The sequence below is a fragment of the Rattus norvegicus genome, chromosome 1 (genome assembly GCF_021556685.1).
Source record: "Rattus norvegicus strain SHRSP/BbbUtx chromosome 1, alternate assembly SHRSP_T2T, whole genome shotgun sequence".
Taxonomy (NCBI): Eukaryota; Metazoa; Chordata; class Mammalia; order Rodentia; family Muridae; genus Rattus; species Rattus norvegicus.
Window position 1 is genome coordinate 171,406,082 of NC_141534.1, and position 22,694 is coordinate 171,428,775.

General features: G+C 40.0%; 3 protein-coding genes and 1 pseudogene across 3 annotated transcripts in view; 3 read left to right on the top strand and 1 right to left on the bottom strand.

The window, feature by feature from the left end:
• Positions 1-303: 303 nt before the first annotated feature.
• On the bottom strand, positions 304-1,632 carry Eef1a1-ps4 (eukaryotic translation elongation factor 1 alpha 1, pseudogene 4; annotated as a pseudogene).
• A 4,665-nt stretch (positions 1,633-6,297) lies between these two features.
• The window catches only part of Or52u1 (olfactory receptor family 52 subfamily U member 1), a 33,439-nt gene continuing 17,042 nt past the window's right edge, over positions 6,298-22,694 (top strand). The window contains exons 1-2 of the mRNA XM_087658775.1: positions 6,298-6,501; positions 11,261-11,361. The gene's annotated coding sequence lies outside the window, so the exon portion shown is untranslated. The remainder of the gene's footprint in view (positions 6,502-11,260; positions 11,362-22,694) is intronic.
• On the top strand, positions 7,419-8,360 carry Or52h9 (olfactory receptor family 52 subfamily H member 9). The gene has a single exon (NM_001000546.1). The coding sequence runs from the start codon at positions 7,419-7,421 to the stop codon at positions 8,358-8,360; it is 942 nt and encodes a 313-aa protein (NP_001000546.1).
• Positions 17,185-18,159, top strand: Or52h7 (olfactory receptor family 52 subfamily H member 7). The gene is given in 1 exon segment (NM_001000167.1): positions 17,185-18,159. A coding segment is annotated over 1 exon segment (975 nt).

Consider the following 22,694-nt stretch of genomic DNA (forward strand, 5'->3'; position numbering starts at 1 on the left):
TCTCACTGTCATCAACACCTTTTCTCTCATTAAACTTGTTTTAATGGGTCAAAAATTCTGTAACAGATTTTTGGCCAAGTTATTTCCATTAAAAAGTCCTGATTTTGAAAATTAATAACTTAAAGCTGCCACATACCAAAAATGGTTCACAAAACTTTCTTTTCTTTTGTAGGTTTTACTATGCATTGTTATCATTAACCAGTCTTTTACTCTTAAACATAAATGGCCAATTGAGACAAACACGTGTGAGACTATTCTTCCACTGCTGATTAAGACTGGGGTGGCAGGTGTTCGAGATAATATTCATTTAGCTTTCTGAGCTTTCTGGGAAGACTTAGTGATGTTGCCAGCTCCTACAGCCTTCTTGTTCAGAGCTTTGATGACACCCACAGCAACTGTCTGCCTCATGTCACAAACAGCAAAATGACCAAGTGGAGGATAGTCAGAGAAGCTCTCAACACACATGGGCTCGCCAGGGACCATATGAACAATAGCAGCATCGCCAGACTTTAGGAATTTGGGGCCATCTTCCAGCTTCTTACTTGAATGATGATCTATCTACCTTTTCTTTAAGCTTGGCAACCTTGCATGTGATGTGGGCTGCGTGACAATCCAGAACAGGGGCACAGCCAGCACTAATTTGGCCTGGATGGTTCAGGATAATCACCTGAGCAGTGAAGCCAGCTGCTTCCATCGGTGTGTCATTTTAGCTGACACCAGCAACATTTCCACCTCTAACATTGTTGATAGGCACGTTCTTTACACCGAGGCCCACATAGTCCCCAGGAAGAGCTTCAGTCAAAACTTCCCGGTGCATTTTTACAGACTTGACTTCATTGTTACATTGACTGGAGCAAAGGTAACCACCATGCCAGGTTTGAGAATACCAGTTTCCACTCGGCCCATGGGGACAGTGACAATGCCCCCAATTTTATAGACATCCTGGAGGGACTTGTCACTTGGATGAGTTGGCAGCAGGATATAGTCCAATGCTTCCAGCAGCGTGGTGCCACTGGCACTGCCATCTTTGGGGGTGACTTTCCATCCCTTGAACCATATTATCACTTGACTCCAGCATGTTGTCACCATTCCAACCAGAAATGGGCACAAATGCTACTGAGTCAGGGATGCAGCCAATCTTCTTAATGTAGGTGCTGACTTCCTTAACAATTTCCTCATATCTCATCTGACTCAGTGGAATCCATTTTGTTGACACCAACAATTAGCTGTTTAATATCCATGGCGTAAGCCAGAAGAGCACACTCACAGGTCTGCCCGTTCTTGTAGATACCAGCTTCAAATTCATCAACACCGGCAGCGACAACCAGGACAGCGCAGTCATGAGACAAGCCCGTTATCATGTTTTTGACGAAGTCTTTGTGTCCTGGGGCATCAATGATAGTCACATAGTATTTGCTGGTCTCAAACATCCACAGGGAGATGTCAATAGTGATACCACGCTCATGCCCACCTTTCAGTTTGTCCAAGACCTAGGCACACTTGACAGAGCGTTTTCTCACCTTGGCAGCCTTCTTTTCAAACTTTGTAGATCAGGTGGCCGGTTGTGGTGGACTTGCCGGAATCTACGTGTCCAATTACAATGATATGGATGTGAGTCTTTTCCTTTCCCATCTTTGCTTTGAATTAGCCGTGACTTTCACTACACCTGTGCTCTGACAGCAAACCCATGGCGAAAAAGGTCATCAACACTTTTAAATGTGATATAGCGTGTGTTGCTGAGGATATGTTCATTACACTGCATTGTTTCACACTGCAATCTTGATCAGAAGGTAGTCAGGAGAAGACTCCTTTCTTCAGGCAGCTAGGAGGAGGGTCTCCTCTGCAATGAGTTAAGCCTGAGTATAGTAGGATACCTTCAAAGCCAACTCCCACATGTGCCACATTTCCTCCCACAGGCCAAGAGTACTGAAACCACCACAACCTTATAGACAACATTCCTTAACATTCCACCCCTTCCTCCAGCTCTTACTTCCCACCTCCTCTTCTGTCGTGTTTCCTGCTCTTGACATTCTTGACAAGGCTTGAGTTTTCAGTCATGGCAGTTTTGCATTTTAGAAGTGTACATGGATTTTAAATTAAGACTTTTATTTACATAAGGTTGAATTTGTGATAGGAGCCTTAACATGTACATATTGACTATTTTATAGTGTTTTCCTCATGAAAAGTTGTTCAAGATATTTATTTTTCTCTAGCCTACCTTATGTAACTTATATTATTGAATTGAGGATTTCTTTATCGATTTTGCACATGCATCCTCCATCACATACATATTTAAAGAAGAATGTAACTCTATTTTCGTTTTTCTAGCACTTTTAGTAGTCTGAACATCAAATGTAATTAAATAAACCAATTTAATATACTGTAATGGGGGTAACTATTTTGTTTTATCCAAACTTCTTGAATGCAATCACAAGTAAAAAGAAAGGCAGAAGATGAGAATTAAAAGACAATTTGACTTTGATATAAAGACAGGAGTAACATATAAGAGTCACAGTTTCACTATGCCTGCTCCTAAATGTTTTCCCCTAGACATGACAGGGAAAACACAGTCTTTAAATTTCAACAATGCATTTTCTAAACAAATTTGCGCAATGACAACACTAGTTGATGAGCCAATGTGGACAGGGAAATGTGACAGTAATAACATGAACAAAGGAGCGAGAGGGGACATGGGAGGGGTTGAAGGCGAGAGATACAGAAAACACTAATAAAGATGCAGTTATACATATGAAGCTATACACAAAATAATTTTTTAAATGCCAAGAAGAAAGAGCAATGTTTATGATTTTGAGGATACAGTGGGAACACTTGGAACAAACAAGAGAATTATTTTTTTTTTACAGGTTTCACAAAGAAAATTAGCTTGTTCAACATTTTGCCTTTGCACTAAAACTCTGAACTTTTGAATAGCAAAGTCATACAATGCATTCCTGTTGTTTTATACCATGGAGTATGCTGAGGTTTATTTAATTATTTGATTTTATATGTACATATTTATCCTGAATGTGTACACCACATGTTTGTGGAGAAGGCAAATGCCAGAAGACATCAGACCCATTTGAGTTGGAGGAATTGGTGCTTGTGTGTCCCCATGTGTGCACTGTGATTTGAACACAGCTCCTCTGAAAGAGCACCTCTCCAGCCCCATGCTGTGTTTTTAGTAGTGGCTATAGAATACTTATATAATCCTCATGCAATAAAGGGTATTTTTATTTTAAGTACATATAGAGATTATAATCTGTTACTGGGTAAATCAGTAGGAAAAGAATCCCACTGATGATGAAATACATTTTTAATATTTATAGTTTAAGTAATATTCTGTAAGATAAAGTTATCAAACATTTCCTTATTGGTATATTGTTCCCATGCAATCACTATCTCAATTGTATTTGTGATTTGTGTATATTTGAAAACTGAGAAACTGTCAGTAAAAGGGACTGGAAAAAGCAAAAGAAAAACTGAAAACCAAATTAGAAAGTTTCTTCTTCAGTATCAAAACTCTAGAACATGGTAATGTTATTTACATAGGATTGGTACAAGTTCATGTAAACTGACTAAAGGATCCTAAAACTTCAGGAACACTCTTAGATTTTAAGAATTCTGTCTCAACCATCTGCCTGACTTGTCTCTGGATGAACCTTCCAGGGACACAATGTCTATAGGCTATTAAAATAGGCAAGATACATCCCTCCTCAAGGGAAATGACACATAGTTAATCATATCCCTTGTGTGAGAATGGGAAGGGGAGAGATCACTCCACCCTATTTACCTCTTGAGAATTTAGTTGTGCATAAATGTTTTAATTTACCTCCCAGTAGCATCTTTCCCTTCTGAAAGTGTAACCAAATTCTTTCAAATTCTTTCCATCACACCCGTGAACCAAGAGAGTCCAGACTGGTGAGTTAACACTGCGATCAGTTAGTGAGGAGAAATCCTTTCCCCACATCTGTGATATTATTACACAATTTCTAGCTCATTTGGTGTCTAAGGGATTGTGATCAGAACACTTGTCTGTGGGAGACCTAGATCTTTTTGACATCAGTGATTTGACATCTTTCTAAAAAAATTTAAAATCACATTTATTTCATTTATGTGTGTGGTGTGTATGCACACATGTACCTGGGTGTGTGCACATGCATATACTCACATGTTTGCATTTGCATTTGTGCCATAATGTACATTTGGAAGTCAAAGAACAGCTTATGTGAGTCAGTTTTCTTCTTTCATTGTGTGGATTCTAGGGATCTAATTTATATCAAAAGGCGTAGCAACAAGTGCCTTTACCTGCTGAGCCATCTCTCTGGTCCAACACCAATGATTCTATGATAAGATAGTGGGCTCTTTATAGGAAGCTATTGATTCCAAGTTCAGAGAAACTAATGTACTCAGAAAAATGTCCAGGATTTCAGTAGAGGCTTTCTGGTGAAAGAAATAAGTTTAGAATAAGTTTTGACTAAAGCAAGAACCCATGGTTCTGATTCTTTGAACCCCCACCCCTACCCTCCTTCATAGTTTCAGTGATGAGTAGTTATTTTGCTTCCTCTCAGATGTATTCCCTGCGACTCTTCTTTTGGACTGTGGTGGAGTTAACAGCAAATCTGTGCTATAATAGACTGAACTTAAACTTCATCATTAATGAGATATTTTGACATCACGGGTCTTCCAGGTCTTGCTTGCTCATCAGTCAAAGACATAGATGTCATTTTAGGGAGGACATCATGGACATCTGCTGCCATGCATTATTTATAAAAGTTCTGTGCTTTTGGTAGTTTATTCTGTACCAGACTATGTGATGGGACTCAGAACACACATTCACAAGAACACACATCTGCTGATGGCCATTTGCATTTTTCTCAGGTGGATGTGATGTGCTCGCTTTGACTGGTTAAGGCAAGTACTAGTGACAAATTAAGAAAGAGCAGTTCACTCATGTAAATCCCTGACTGGTGGCTTAGAAGACGTGTCACAAAGCCTAGGTGGCCCTAGGTTTTGTTTTATTTTTTCCCTGGGCATGCAACAACAGATACCCATCACAGGTCCTAGTGTAGAACTGTTATGAACTGCATGTTAACTCACTTTCCTGCCTTTTGAACGACTTTGTAACTTTATTATGGTTAATTGTTTTTGGATGAGCACCAACTCTAACATTTACCTATGGATGGCTCTTAATCTGTGGTACTAACAACAGGGAACTTCCTGGCCTCAATGTCCTAATTATCTTTCCCTCCCTGAAAAGAACTGTCTAAAATAGATCACAAAAACTGAGTTAGAATACAAAGGGTGTTTTCCAATGTCAGTGTCATCCCTAAATGTGGGCCCTATTTAGTACAAAGCTAGAGATTCTCAAAGGTAGGGTCTAGTCACCAGCAGACCAGAAAAGAAAACTTGGAGGCAAAAGTTCCTTGATTCTTTAATTTTGCACTAGGAGGCACTCAGCAGGCACTTTACCTGTAGAAACTTCTCTGACTGGCTGTTTTTTGTTTATGGAAACTTCCTCCATACTAGAAGTCAGAATGTCTCCTCTGCTAACAATGAAGAGGAGAGAGCATTTAATGTTTAGGACAATGGCCTTGAGGCCCCAAACTTTAGCATTTCCTGAAAAAAGCATTCCTTGGGTTTATGACTTTCTCCTATAGTTGAGTTAATATTGCTTGTCCCCTCCCACGTCTCTCAGGAAAACACACTTTTATGTTTGCAACCTCGAAGCCTATAAACTAAATAAAGCACATTTTCATCCCTGAAGCAGAAGCTCCCACACCGCCCAGAATGAGAACCTGCTATTTCATCGTTCTTCTTCCATCATCTTTCCCCTGTGGGCACTCAAGTGCTTCAGCTTACTTTATCAAATGTATTGTCTTGAACACAGAATTTACCTTAAGCAAGTGACTTCTCTTTCCTTCGTCCAGTTCAGCTCAGCTTCATTCAGTACAGCACAAAGCAAGCAAGGAAACAAAACAAAACAAAACTCCTGAACTTAAGGTTTATTTTCAATTCTGAGTTTATGTGCGGGGTCTGAATGTGGGTGCATACACATAAGTGCGGGTGCCTGTGGAGGCCAGGAGGAGTCAGAGTCCCTGGAAGTGGAGTTACAGGCTGTAGTGATCCATGCCTCAAGGGTACTGAGAAAAGAATTCAGGTCATCTGGAAGAGCAGTACTCTGTCTTAACAGCATAGTATTTTTTTTTTCGACTTTAACCGTTTCATTGCCACGCGATAGGCTCTGCCAAAATTTCCTGTGGGCTGGTGGGCGGGGGCACTGGGTTCCCGGAGCCAAGCCGGGGAAGGATCTCTTAATTTAAGGATGGGGGAAGCGTCCCCGATGACTTTCGCAATGTTCAACGAAAGGGGATGCCGGCCCGGCCTCCTGTCTCCAGAGTTGTAACTCCTCACTCGAGGTCTCCAGAACTCCTGGATGCCCGGAGCGGGGGTCCCAAAGTCCCCTCCTCAGGGGCCTGAGTCATATACAAGGAAAGCCGCGAGGTATGAGTCATCCTGGCAGAGCAGGGGAATGAGGCCGAGTGCGGTCTGGGGACCCCAGGGCTGGCCTGAGTCACGCACGCCCTGGCCCTACTGACCCCCCAGCCCTGCGGTACCGAGAACAGGAGTGGGAAGCACGTGGTCGGCAGGAGGAAGGGCAGTGCGGGAGGGAGGAAGCAAGCGCCTGCCGAGCCAGGAAGCCGTTTCCATGGCAACGGGGGGGGGTCTCAGCTCATTAGAGGAAGATCTTCCCAGCAGGGACTGCCCCGCCCAGAGAACTGGGGAAGCCCCCCGTTCGTTCGGTCCTGGGGCCCGGAGTTTCGGGTCGGGCAGGAAGGGGTTAACGGCAGTCCCCCTTCGAATTTCACCTGCGCTCCAAAGTCTTTGGTTCCGCAGTGCTACCCCCCCCCCCGCACCCCTCCACCCCTCCAGCGGCTGCTCACGTACGCTTACAGCCACCCCACCCCCAGCTTGTACTCGCATGCACGACCGCGTCGGACTCCACGCACGCAGCGAATTCCTTCCCAGCATAGTATTTTTAATACTTGTATTTTTAGCTTTTCCCTTTCATTTCTCTCTCCATTTCTATTCCCTCTTACATTTGGCACTTTCTCCCCTTTAAAAATGTGCTCCTTTTAGGGTCTTAATCATATGCAGTTCCTGACTTATACAAATTATTTTTTAATATTGATTATTAATCAATATGAATACAGAGAAATGAAGAGAAGCCAGTGGAATGTAGAAGGGGCAATGGGAAAGCAATCTATGGTATTTATTCATCTTGGAAATAGGGGGTGCTTCTAAGCAGGAACGCTGACTTGTCACTAGTCCTCTACCAGAGTCGAACATTTACCTTTCATATATGATTTTGAAAGAATCTCTACCCACAGGCTCCAGAACCAGCAGTTACCACAGAGGCCATGTATAACCTAAGCTGCTACAACCCATATTCCTTCATTCTTGTTGGCATACCTGGCTTGGAAAAGTTCCACATCTGGATCGGGATTCCCTTTTGTGTCATCTATGTTGTGGCTATTGTAGGCAACTGCATTCTCCTCTACCTGATCGCAGTGGAGCAGAGCCTCCACGAGCCCATGTTTATATTCCTGTCCATGCTGGCCAGCACAGACATCATCTTGTCCACTGCCACAGTGCCCAAACTGCTCAGTAACCTTTGGTTTGGGTCCCAAGAAATAACTTTCTCTGGTTGTCTCAGTCAGATGTTTTTCCTCCATTTCAGCTTTGTGGTGGACTCGGCTATCCTGTTAGCCATGGCGTTTGATCGCTACGTGGCTATCTGCTTGCCCTTGAGGTACAGCACCATTCTGACTCCGCAGGTGATTGTCAAGATTATGGTGAGCATCATTGTGAGGAGCTTCTCAGTCATCCTGCCAGATGTTTTCCTGCTCAGACGGTTGCCATTTTGCAAGACTCGTGTCATTCCTCACACATACTGTGAGCATATAGGTGTTGCAAGGCTTTCCTCTGCAGACATCTCTATCAACATCTGGTATGGGTTTTCTGTTCCCCTCATGACTGTAATCTCAGATGTCATCCTGATTGCAGTATCCTACATCTTCATCCTCCGGGCAGTTTTTCTTCTCTCTTCCCAGGGTGCCCGCCAGAAGGCCTTGAGCACATGTGGCTCCCATGTCTGTGTCATCCTCATGTTCTACACACCTGCCTTCTTCTCCATCCTCGCCCATCGTTTTGGGCACAGTGTTCCTCGTAATGTTCTCATCTTATTTGCTAACTTCTATGTGGCTATCCCTCCTGCTCTAAATCCAGTTGTATATGGAGTAAAGACCAAGCAGATCCAGGACAAATTCCTTCTTTTCTTCTCTTTGAGAAAGACACAATGAGTATGCACTGAAAGCTAAAGTCAGGCAACGTCTATTTGGTGAAACTTTTAATTTCCGTTTATTTGAAACATGGTCATTCTACCCATGCATAAAGTACAGATGAAGAGAAAAGTGGGAGAGACCTCCAAAACCTCTGGGAAAATCAAGGCTTCTTCTGCTAAACTGTCATATACTTTGGTGACTAGAGCTGGTCAGTCTCAGTGCTGGTGAGCAACACCACAACTGAGGCTCGCATCACTTCCTGATAGCTATTTGAATAATGGCATTTCCCAACATCCTGTGTTTCACAGCTTCTTTATTAGAAGTAATGTACTGTACTTTTCCTTGCTAAGTACTGACCAATCCTAATGCTTTCTGCTGTAATTACTAAAATTTTTGCTTACACTTCTTCAAACCATGGTTCTTCCTTTACTTGTTTAAAGAAAATGAGTAAAAAAAAAAAAAAACCAACCCAAACATCTCTCTTTATTCCCCCCTTACCCTGCACTTGCTGGATTAAGTAGAGCTATCCCTTTTTTCTTTCTGTCTTTCTTAATTACATGCTCAAAGAAAAAGTAAATTTCTATGGCCTAATTTGTTTTATTTTGGAGTACCATATTTAATTAAAAATGATTTTTGAAAGAGTAATAACAGTTAATTTAGTTACAGATGAGAAGAAAGAGTTGTAAGGATTACAGCATGTATTAATAGACATAGTATGCATACAGGGGTCTGTGAAATTCTGAACTCTGAAAACTTTGTCTAATATAATTATGGAATCACATACACAAATGAAGCATAAATCCCTCAAATTAAGTTTTTCAAAAACCAGTTTAGAAACTCAGAACCAGCCTTTATGTAATTACTACACACTAAACAGTTCAAGCCACCAGAGATCTAGAACCTCCTTTTATAGCAAGAGTACCCGCAATGTTTTCCTTTATGGTAAATGGCATCACCAAGAATATGGATCTAAAAGCAGAAACTGATCAGATGTATTCTGTTCTCTGAGGCTATTCTATAGCAAAATTAGCACAGCATTTTAATTGAATATTTGAGTTTGAAAATCTTGTGAGCCATTCTGGTAGAGTGTGTGTGTGTGTGTGTGTGTGTGTGTGTGTGTGTGTGTGTGTGTGTGTTGCACTTTCACCTTTGATTTGACATCAAGTTTGACTATGCTCCAACCTCCTGTCTGTCTATAAGTGACTGTTAGTTAATGAGAAAAATCTGTATTTTTCAAGAAATAGTTTGCTTGGGCTCATTAGTCAGTCTGCACAGTCAGAAAACTTGGAAACTGATATGGAAAGTATTTTCTACCAGAGATTGGTGATAATTGTTACCACACATAATCCTTGGAACTTCTCCTTATTTATTTGCTTATTTATATGTGCATTCTTCGAGACAGAGTCTGGTTATGTAGCACAGACTATCCTTGAACTATTTAAGTGGTTCAGGCTAGTCTTGCACTCACAATCTTCCTGTCTCAGGTTCTTCTGCTGGGATTACAGGTGTGTGCCACCATGTTTGACTCTGGAACTTGTCTTTAAATATTTCCAAATTACCTTTATGCGTTCACGTGTATGAAAACTTATTACTGTAGCACTTACACCTTGCCATGCAGCACTAAGGGCAGGTAGAACAGAGCAAGAACTGACTTCCAGCTCTGGACGTCAAATGTAGATTTCCTTGTTGGATTGCTGAGAGGTTATGTTAAAGATTTTCCTGCTGGGAGGGCTAAACTGAACACTGTCTCTGGGCACCTATAGCTTTCGAGCCTGAATTATCTGTGCTAGAGATTTACTCCACAGAAATAGGTTACTACCCTATTATCTGACAAATAGGCTCAACCAAAGTTAGTGTTGATTTACCACAGAGGGGGAAGATGGGAGAGCCATCTGGTGCTGAAGTTTGGAAACACAGACTGTTTTGAACTTGCAAAGATGGCAGGTAATGCCAGAAATGCCCCCGAGATTTTGTTTCCTAAATGTCCAAAAAGGTTTATTTCAGTTCAGTGGTACTAATTGATCATGCATGATAAAGTTGCTTACATCCATGGATACAGAAGATAACAAAAACAAGAAGTTGAAGGAATTTTGTATGGGGATGGGGGATTACTAGTCCTTGCTCTATGGACCTTCTAGATCAATGGCTCAGCAATGCCTCTCTTGGTGTTTGGGCATGTTCCCCAAAGTGCAGCTCCTTAGCCTGGAGCTTCTTTGAACAAATGAAGTAAGAAAGGCTTCAGGGAGCAAAATGTTTCTTTAGAGTTCTTCCCTTTCTCTTTTGTCGCCCATATATCCCCCAGGAGCATGTTGTGAGAGACAGAATTTTTCTTTAAAGAAGATTTTGGAATTCTAGAATTCTATCCTAAGGCAAGAAATAAAACTTAGAGAGGTCCTGCTGTACCTTGCCTGTAAGTATATTAGAAGAGCCACATTTTAGAAGTGGGGTATCTCTTATCTGAGGAAAAATAATACTATACAGAGAAAACAAGAGTCTGCATCCAGCAGGTTTGTTAAGACACCTAATTTAGTACCAGTAATGGCTGACAATATCGCAAACAAACAAACAAACAAACAAACAAACAAACAAACCAAAAAATGAAACAAAACAAAAAACCCAACCTTAAAAACACACAATTCCTGGCTCTTTGAGTCTTGCTTTTTGAATTTTCCTTCATCATGTAAACATTAAAAATGTATATTTTGATTTTCTTTGTTTAATTCAACTCTTATAGGAGTGCTATCCATGGAAAGGAAAAAGAAGATCTATTCTATCTTTTCACTGCACACTCCCTTCCCTTCTAAGATCCCCAAACTTCCATGAAGGAGATAGGCTCTTAGGGAATCAAGGCATTAATTCGACTTGATGTTTGCTCATGTCCTAGGCTAACTTAAAAGTTTGGTATCCAATTCTCCCAGGCTTCAAGGTTCTCCGTTCCAACTGGTTTAGGATCCCTGGAGAAGACTAGGATGTTTATCAACACTCCACCTTCTAGGCTCTGCATTGGCTCCTCCTTGCTGTGAGTATATGCCCTGTATGCTAATTTTGTTCTTTTGTCTGTCTGTCTTGGCATTGAAACTGCTTTTCCCTTTCTTTCATCAGCCTTTTTCTTGCTGCATTTTTGCGCTCTTCAGTCTTAACTCTGCTTTCTCAAAAGAACCAGACCTCCAAGGTATAAACTGGTGGGAAGCAGGATAGACCTCCTAGAGGAAGTCAAACTGCTAGATCTGGAGAGAAATAGAGCTGGTGGAGTGAAGGGGAGCTGTGGCGAAGGTGGGCTTTATGAAATAGAATAAGAACCCTGCCTATATTTCTATAGCATATCATCACATAAAACAATGGTGTAAAAGAAAAGTGTCTATCAATTCAAATCTTAGTGCATCCCAATACTCCCCTCAAAGCATTTCCATGATTTTGGGGAAGGCAAAAGTTCTAACCCTAAGAACATGAGAACCTTTAATGAAAGTGTGTATTCATAATAGGTTTTTTGTTTTGTTTTGTTTTGTTTTGTTTTGTTTTGTTTTTGGTGTGGATATACCAAACTGCAGCCATCCATCTTAAGATTGGAGACTGGAAGATAACCATGGAGACTTACATGTTATTTCCTATAAGCAAGCAGAGGTTTGTACTTGTGAACACATTCTTTTGGTGGTGATGGGGGCAAGTACCAGGGTAGAGCTTTCTCTGCACACCATGGGGTAACATACATGCTTAATACAAATTGAATTTCTGGAATGGGCCTTAGGACCTTAGGACTTTAAAGGTAATTGGAGGTACTAATTTCCCATATCTAGGTGAGTCTCTTCAGAGAGTATCCTTTCATGAAAAGGACTGGCGCTGGTGGATTCCATGGTGGGACCCTTTCTCCTGTCCAGGAGTATGTAAATGTGTGGAGCTAATGTTCATGCCCCTTCAGACCTTACAATTCTCTGAGGTAAAAATTCAGGAGCCTGTCTTTTCTATTATGGTGGGATGCTGTGATAGAAGGTTGACAGGGAGAGATGGCTGGGAACAATAATAAACTTTATGCATAACATAATTGATAGTTATTGACTGATCAAATTAGTTGCCAACCAGACCCTACCAGAGCTCCCAGGAACTAAACCACCAATCAATGAGTACACATGGATGGACCCATGACACATGTGTAGCAGAGTATGGCATTGTCCAGTATCAATAGGAGGAAAAGCCCTTGGTCCTGTTAAGACTCATTTTCCCAATGTAGGGTAATGCCAGGACATTGAAGTTGGAGTGGGTGGGTGGGAATGGGAGTATCCTCATAGAAGCAGGGGGAGGGGGAGGGAACACGGGATTGGGGGAAAGGGGATAACATTTGAAATGTAAATACATAAAATATCGAAGAAAAAATCTACTTCTTACAGATTATAATTATGGTCTAGCTCATATAGAGACATATTGATTCAAGAAAATTAAAAAAAAAGCCCTAGGCATTAAACTCAGCAACTTGTGTGTATTAGGCAAGCAAGCATTCTACCACCAAGCTATGTCCCCAGCCAACAGAAAATCCTTCTTTGAGTGACTGAGTGAATGTCTAGGTTCTTACACAATGCTTATAATAGCTTTCCTTTTTCTTTTCTTTTTTCTTGGACAGTTTATGTACTTACATTTCAAATGTTATCCCCTTTCCTGGTTCCCCCCCTCTCATCCCTTCTCTTCCTGCTTCTATGAGGATGCACCCCCTCCCACCTATCCACTCCCACCTCAACACACTGGTGTTTCCCTACACTGGGGAAAAGAGCCTTCACAGGACCAAGGGCCTCTCCTTCTATTGATGCCAGACAATGCCATCCTCTACTACATATGGGGTTGGAGCCATAGGTCCCCCACGTGTACTCTTTGGTTGGTGGTTTAGTCCCTGGGAGCTCTGGGGTGTCTGGTTAGTTGATACTTTTGTTCTTCCTATGGGGTTGCAAACCCCTTCAGCTCCTTCAGTCCTTTCTATAACTCCTCCATTGGGGTTCCCCATACTCAGTCTGATGGTTAGCTGCAAGCATCTTAATCTGTATCAGTAAGGCTCTGGCAGAGCCTCTCAGGAGACATCCTTATCAGGCTCCTGTCAACTTTTAAGGTAAGCATGGACTACTTTTAAGCTTCTGTAGGCCTATTAATTACTTGGAAATTCTTTGACTTGTTTCTTCTTTAAGCATAAGAAGATAGACTTGGGAATATAATTAGATAAGGTGCTTGCAGATTACAAGTGAAGCCCTGGGTTCAGTTCCTAGCACCATGAAAACCAAACCAACAGAACAAAAATAGTCTTAAACTGTCTAAATAAGGCCTTACTTAGAAAAAGATAACTTTTGAGAATCTTTTTTACTTATTTTACATAAGTTAACCTATTCCCACTTCTGAGAACTCATGAATAATATTTGTCAACATTTTTTTCTGAGTTTCATCTGTTTGGCTTCAGTTGTCAAAACATTTGGTTCTATTACATATTATTTAGTATAAAATTTTTCATTCCTCCATTTTTAATATTTTTATTTGTGATTTTCTTCACATTATGTCGTGTGTGTGTGTGTGTGTGTGTGTGTGTGTGTGTACATGTGACATAGGACATGCATAGGAGTGAGAAGACAATGTGCAGAGTCAGTTCTCTCTGATAACTAAGTGGGTCCTGGGAATGGAATTCAGGGAGTCAGGCTTGGTAGCAAGCAAGCGAGCACATCACAACCATTCCAGTGGGTCTTAATTTTCATTCTGACTTAAGTGTATCATTTTCATCATCATTCATACAGAAAATTTCTTTTGCTTATTATGTAGACTAGCCTGACCTGGAATTCATATGCCTGTCCTTCCTTCCCAGGGGCTGGGATTAAAAGCATGGGACACCATGCCCAGAAAAAAGTTTCATTTTAAAACAAAGTATATGACACTAGATATATTCATACATATATGTAATAAAAGCTAAAAATTAAAAATATCTTCTCCACTTAATTTTCAAAAATAATGTACCCATTAATATACCCTTTTGACAGCTGACTTATATTGATGCAAATGCTGAGACTTTCAATCAGTGCTAACATATAGTAGCTGTGTGTTCCAGTTGGTCTTCATTTAACAAAAGTACTCCTATGATTTTTGACTTTCATGTGCATAGCTTTACCTCATTCTTCTTAAAGCCTGCATACTCTTCTCTTACACTGTGTACGGACACACTATATTTCTCAGTGGAAGTGTAGATGTGCGTCACTCTGACAATGTTCATTTTCTACATTATAATTTTATTTGCATTCAAAATGTAATTGAATTATTGCCACCATATATAACCTTATGTATTTCTATAACCTCTTCTTCAGGAATATTTCTGTATTTGAAGCCACTAGGGGAATGTGTATGATCCTTTTATTTTTTTATTTTCTGGATACATACAGCTAAATTAATCTGTAGAGATGCTTGACAGTAAATTCTTTACAAAACTAGCTGTGCTACCTCCTTATTTCACCAGATATTTCACAGAACTGGGTATCATCAGCCGTTTGAAGTCCTTGTTAAGATGCTAAACTTATGCCATTCAACTCTTTTAAAGAAAATTTAATGAAAGGATAGAATTTTATTTTCATATTTCATATGACTTAATTATTTATATCCATCACCAAGTTTCTTTAGATCAATGGGCTTTAGCTTTGCAATCTTTATGAATACTAATATATTCTTAGTATTCTTATATTCTGAATATTAATAGAATCATATGGATTTATTAGAAGTCATCTTTAGTCATCATGAAATTTGTTATCTCCTTTTTTTCTTTTCTTTCCTCTCTGTGTAGCAAGGCTGTGTAGCAAGGAGCCTTCTGTTCCAGTCTCCCAAAGACTGGGATTGAAGGAATGGACTGCTACATCTAGGTTTTTAAGCCTTCTACTTTTTTCTACAGATAATCATCTAGGCGTATGTTTATAGATATGTGACATGTGGGGAAGGTAGTTTATATACAACTTTCGAATATCCAACAGAAATTCTTGTACCATTGACTGAACTCATGTTAAAGCATCTTTATACATCCAAATCTCCTGCAGTAGGATCTTCTTATAATGGAGATGTTGCTTAGCATTGAGCATAAGTGAGAACCCTTATTGACACCAGCCTTGTCAATAAGGGAGTGATTGGATTCCAACCTTATTTATTCTGTGGTTGGGACAGATAGATCTCAGCTCTCATCTATTCTCCAGGAACAATGAGGCCCAACTTCCAAGGTCAGCCTTGATAACGGGTAAACTACAAGAAGTTAATTGGGACATACTTTTAAAATATGTCTTGCATTTTTACATTTTCTGAAAATCCTTTCTGGATCTTTTCTAAACTTATAACTGCAAGTGAAAAACAGATGCATTTATGTTAGGAACAAGAGCAGATAGTATGTAGGTTAGAGCAATCTGTATAAGTTACATACATATTCAGAGTGAGCACTTGCATATGATAATCATTTAGAGATGAGGAGGCTTCCTTTGTGTGAGGTAGATATGACTAACACGATTTGAAGACACAGAAAAACTGATTGTGTTGAGCAATCTTTGACTTGGAAAATATAAAAGAAATGAGATTGAGACAGTAGAAAAACCAATACAGTAATCTTGATGAAGAACACAGGCAGAGGATACATAATTCCAAAGCCAAGGAATTTAACATCAGAACTGTAACATCATCTGTATTTAACATCAGAAACTTAAGAATGTTCACCACAGGGGCCCAGTTAATGTTACATTATTCATATAGAGCACTACTTAGTACAATTTGCATAGTAAGAAAACAATAAAGACATAGCACTGTAGAATTCCAATATTCACAAGAGAAAAAATAGAAATAATAAAATGAGGGGTATTGGCATTGGACTAAAAGAGCTGTATATCAGATCACAAAATTTGAGAGTTTTAAAAAGATAAACTGTCTGTTTCAGTGAAGTCAGACAAGCACGAATCATTAAAGAGACGGGGACAAGAATGACATTGTGTAGTGTTGCCAGGAGTCCGAGTGTCTATTTCTGGGATTTGCTTTCATCGTGGGTAGTAGGTAGCCTTTATTTTCCTGAGAAAAATCTGATATAGTCACTTATCAGGCCCTGTCTCCTCTTGAATAGATTTCAGCTTAGGAATGTGCGAAGAGTGGAATAAGTCGCTGACACCGGAAGTTTGATGAAAGAAGCTTAGCACATGACTCTGAGCTATACCTGAAACTTCTGCAGCCATGATGAGAACCAGGGCAGACACATGGGGTATTGTACAGTTGAGTGTGGAGAATCAGGGAAGAACAAGACACTGGATAGTCTGCTTAGGTGTCAGACACCCAGTCTGTCTTTGTGAAGCCCCACATAGCAACTAGATAATTACATGGATTTGACTAATATTTAACAGTTTAAAATATATATTTTTGCATTCGTGGGTATTGAGCATGCGACCATGTACATGCTAGACAAATGCTCCAGCTCTGAGCAACCCACCTAACTCATTCTTTGTGCAGTATTATTCAATGCACAAAATTTCCGAGGAAACGTCATTGGGTTGCTGTCAGAACTGATTCAGTCATATGACTTAAGTCTCTGGGAAAACACTTCAATGATGCATATGACTGAAAGTTTGGCAAACATTTATTCATAAAACGAAGAGAAGAGGGGTTGGGGATTTAGCTCAGTGGTAGAGCACTTGCCTACCAAGTGCAAGGCCCTGGGTTCGGTCCCCAGCTCCGAAAAAAAGAAAAAAAAAGAAGAGAAGAGGGACAGAATGATGATTTCTGAGAGGGAAAGGTATCAGGAAATTTTGCCTGTATCACTGTAACTATCATGATATTTTACTTTCAGTTTAGGTGAGTCCTTTAACGCATGCCCATAATGGAGATATTCAACCTTAGCAGCTTCAATCCAGGCTTTTTCATCCTCCTGGGAATCCCAGGGCTGGAGCAGCTCCACCTATGGATTGGTATCTCCTTCTTTATTATTTACCTCGTGGCGTTTGCAGGCAACAGCATCCTTCTCTACCTCATTCTTACGGAGCGCAGTCTGCATGAGCCCATGTTCTTTTTCCTCTCCATGTTGGCTGGTACAGATCTCATCCTGTGTAATACATGTGTTCCCAAAACCGTCAGCATCTTCTGGCTGGGTCCTCAGCACATCACGTTCCCTGGATGTCTTACTCAGATGTTTTTCCTCCATTTCAGCTTTGCCATGGATTCTGCTATCCTGCTGGCCATGGCCTTTGATCGCTATGTTGCTATCTGCTTCCCCCTAAGATACACTACCATCCTCACCCATCAGATTGTTATTAAGATTGTGGTGGTGATTATCAGCAGGAGCTTTTGTATCATATTCCCGTGTGTGTTCTTGCTAAAACGACTGCCTTTCTGCCGAGAGCTCGTCATTCCCCACACATACTGTGAGCACATAGGCATTGCTCGTCTGGCCTGTGCTGACATCTCCATCAATATCTGGTATGGCTTTGCAGTACCTATAATGACTGTCATGTCAGATCTGATCTTGATTGGCATCTCCTACACTGTTATTCTCCGTACTGTGTTTAACCTTCCCTCCCGGGATGCCCGCCAGAAAGCCCTCAGCACATGTGGTTCCCATGTCTGTGTCATTCTTATATTCTACACACCAGCGATATTCTCTGTCCTTGCCCATCGTTTTGGTCACAATATCCCCCACTCCTTCCATATACTATTTGCAAACCTCTATGTAGCCATTCCTCCTGCCATCAACCCAATCATCTATGGGGTAAAGACCAAGCAGATTCGGGACAAAATCAACCTCCTATTCTTCCCCAAGTCAACCATTGACATGACGCAAAGAGCTTGGGAAAGATAACAGTCAATGATATCAACTTAGGAGTATTTCATATTTCGTAAAGGTGGAATACCCAAAATACTGATTTAATTTCTGTAAAGTTGTAGAAAGTCTACTCTGGATGATAGATAATGTGGAAGATGAACCCATGATTATGAAGCCAAATAAGAACCGAAGAAGATACCTTGCATGACAAGATGGGTGGGGGCTTTAACTCTCATTTGTAAATAAGATATTTAATCACCTCTTGGTATTTGGGCTGACATCAAGTATAATATCAAATAATACTTTCAAGATCTATGAGACAGCATATTGAATACATAGCACGCAGACAGGTTATAACTATAAATAAGTTAGAGTAGATTAATAAAACTTCACAACATGGCATATTTCTGTAGGATACTTTTCAGATGAGAGCTAGAATCAACAACTGATTACTCTTTTAAAAGAGTATTCTGTGTAAATGAATCCTTTAGGACAGTGGTTTTCTGGATTATTCTGGATATTAGGAGTTGATAGAATTTAAACTTCAGATTTACTCTTATTTTAATGAACCTTTGTAATCTGTAATGATTTCATAGAAGATTCCTATACCCAACAAATCTCTGCCCCTTCCAGATCACAAAGACCCAGCTTTTAACAAATTCCAAAAAGTCAGTTCTTGTGATTTTCTGGGTTAAAGGTAGCAATGTTCTTTATTTCCCACATAACTGTTACTTGATTAACATTAACCATGTATCCAAAATTCTAACCCTTAAGCCTCATATTCAAATATATTATTAGTTACCTCTACTTACTTTAGCTTTCTCTTCGGTCTGAGACTTTTTCCCTTGAAGATTTTTTCTACTTTTTGTATGATATTATTTTCTACAAAATAAAGCAAGAACAACCATAAAATTAGACTGCTGTCATGATTATTGGAAATTTTAGTATCTGTATAAATGACCGTGTAATTATTCAGTGTGGGAGATTTTATTTTCCAATGAAGCTACCACAATACCTTAGAATGTCCATACTTACTTGTACTATGAACTTGTAACTTCCATAGCAATATTTGCAGTCTAATCACCTTGAATTGTCAGGAGCTATCTAGAAAAGGCTAAAGGCTACGTGATTTTCTGGAGATAACTCATCATTTTGAATGACTGCAATGGATAACTCTGAATTTCAAGACTTTCAGAAATCTCACCTCAGGGTTGATTCCTATTGCCGATATGTCTTTCCTGTCACTATTATAAAATGTTAAGATCCATGGGCATTAGTCCACCCTATTGGTCAGATTTTCCGCAGATCAACAAAGATGTTCTCTTTTGTGATGCTGTGTAGATTGATGATTTCATAATTCCTAATAATGATACTATGGAATTCCTAAATTTATACTAGTAATTTTGAACCCCCTACAGAAAAGGCTGCAATTAGGGATCTGTAAACCTTCATGTGTGACAGACTAATTGCACTAAAATAGAAGTCAGATTTGAAATAAAATAAGGATCAGGGCAAACATCCCTTCTAGGCTGGTCATGAAACCATTATCTGAGGTCTTAAACTAGGGATAGACAATTGTTGGTGCAAGGACAGAAGATAAAATATTGACTGGATTTATCTATATAAAACTTTAAAATTAATGAGACACAAGGAAGATGCTTTGCCTCTTGACAAAACTGAGCTAACTTATGACACAAAAAATTATTGTTTTAAACTCTCAATGACTGTGGAGCTAGTAGCCAATAATGGATGTTTAATTCTATAACTAGTCTTAATGAAAACATATGTAACCATTTCTGCTGTAACTTCTTCAATCTATGATTTAAACTTATTGGTGAACTTTTGAAAAAAGATGCTTGGAATACCATGTGATTATGTATCCTGAAAAAGTCTAAGAACTAAGAATGATAACAGTGAGCAGAGCAGAGCAGAGCAGAGAGAGCAGAGCAGAGCAGAGCAGAGCAGAGCAGAGAGAGCAGGCAGGCTTTTTATCCCTCAACAATAGGCTTCTTCTTTCTGAGAAGGACAGGACTGTTTTCTTATAGACTTAGGTTTCTTTCATTCAGCAATAAAGAGGTAGAAGCTTTTTCTTCCTCTGAGTAATAAAGGTTGGAGCTTACTTTTCATCCAGAATGAGTGAGTTCTTTCAGTGCAGGTACTTCTCAATGAAACCTACTCACAGGGGCTTTTGCTCCATCCACTGTGTGTGTGTGTGTGTGTGTGTGTGTGTGTGTGTGTGTGTGTGTGTGTAAATACTTGTGGAGTGGATGATTGGGCCGGGCATGATATGAGTATGTGTATGAATGTGTGTGTCTATGCATATTTGCTTATGTGAAAGATTTTCCTGAGAGACACAGCCAGAATATGGCAAATACATAGGCAAATGCCAGCAGCAAACCACTGAACTGAGAATGGGACTCCCATTGAAGGAATCAGAGAAAGAACTGGAAGAGCTTGAAGGGGCTTGAGACACCATATGAACAGAAATGCCAACCAACCAGAGCTTCCAGGGACTAAGCCACTACCCAAAGACTATACATAGCCTAGTAAGGGACCAGTGGAAGGGGAAGCCCTTGGTTTTGCCAAGGCTGGACACCCAGTGAACGTGATTGTTGCGGGGAGGGTGGTAATGGGGGGACGATGGGAGGGGAACACCCATATAGAAGGGGAGTGGTAGGGGTTAGGGGGATGTTGGCCTGGAAACTGGGGAAGGGAATAACATTTGAAATGTAAATAAGAAATACCCAACTTAATAAGGATGGAAAAAGAATATATTATATAAAACAATTTAAATTAAAATAATTACCTTAAAAAAGTTTTTGAGCATGAGTTTCTTTTCCTGGTTCACTAAGAGTTAATTGTTTCAGCCCTCCCTCACACTAGGAACAGAAAGAAAATCTAACAATTAATCCCTACTTAATTTCCTGCTGCTGCCAGCAGAAATGAATTACTAAATGTACATTTGTCTTTATATGCGCATGTACACTTAAGAGTTAAAAGAGTTCAGAGTTTCTCGCTGGGCATTCTTGCCAACCCCAGATAATTAAGTTTTGTTTTATCAGTAGCTTTCACCCCATAAATGGCCCATCACTGTCACCAGCTGTCTGATATCAGCATGACTCCTATCACAAATGCTTCCCCTCAGCTGCTGCTTGAGAAGAAGGGAGGGAGGAAGGGAGGGAGGGAGGAAGGGAGGGAGGGCGGGACTAAGGGGAAGGAAGGAGAGAGAGAGAGGAGGAAGGGAATTGGGCAGGCTCTTGGCATTGAATACAGGATGAAATGTGGCATTCGTTGACAATGTTCAGTAGAAATGACCTTTGAGGGCTTATATGATTATATTGTTAAAAGAAATCTTTGCAGTTTCCATTTCGGTCTCTTAATGAGCTTAATTTCACTAGATTCCATTTGGGCACTCAACTACTATGACATGTGCATCACAAGCAACGTATGAAGCCATTTCTAAATGTTCTAGTGAATGGCGTTAATGCTGAATCTGATAGCCAATAACAGCTACAATCTGTATTAGAGACTCGACTTGGACATCAGTCCAACTGAGACTCTAGATAGGTATAGTAGAAGTATGGAAGACAGAAATGTACTCAATTCACTGGTGCATTTGTCTAAAGAATATTGTTGTACCGAATGTATAATATTATTTTACCACATGTGATAAGATTAGGAGATAAGATAAAATGAAATTATTTGTTTCAAGCAGAATAAATGCAAAAATACCAGGGATGACTAGGTTCCAAGTATGGTCCCATCCCCAGTATTTCCAAATAATGAAAGACTCTACAAGCAAAATATGGCAGCAGGGTATAGCATCACATATAGCAAATGGCTCTAAGAATATTCTTTGTTAAAAACATAAATATTAAGAGTACAAGTAGTAAACCTTTACGTCAGGATACAGAGGTACTAAGAATCTTAAAAGATATTACCCTATAATGTTATAACTTTTTTGCCCAGATTACACCGTAGACAATGGATAAAGTGTTTAAGTATGATGTTTGTTTAATGAAGACAAACCCACAACAGAGAGAACTCAGTCTCTAGGAAAAGTGCTTATAACATCATCAGCAACTGCTTAAAGGAGAATAGATAGGCACTTTTCAATGAACAGAAACCTTTGAGCCTACAACATTCTCCAGCAGAGAACAGGCTCAAAAATAATTTCAGGTATAATTATAGGTCATTTATCATTTTAATAACATATATAACTATGCATCAGATAAATATAGTTATATACTTATTCGTATTACCCTCTTGAACCAAATTAATGCTGTCCATGTGTACATGAGTATGGATGGGGTCATCCACTGGAGCATAGACAACCTCCAAAGAAGCTACTCCAAAGAAGAATGACTCTTCTTCCCCCAGCGTCTGTCAACCACCTATACTCAGCCAATGGTAGCGTCTGGGTACCCTCTCATCCAACCGGAAGTTTTAGCTGCCTTGATCTTTGCAGGTTTTGTGAGTTCACATGTGCATCAGACATGGCAGATCAAGAAGATAGAAATATGATGTTTGATTTATTATTCTTAACTGTATTTGCTCCAGTAAACCGCAGA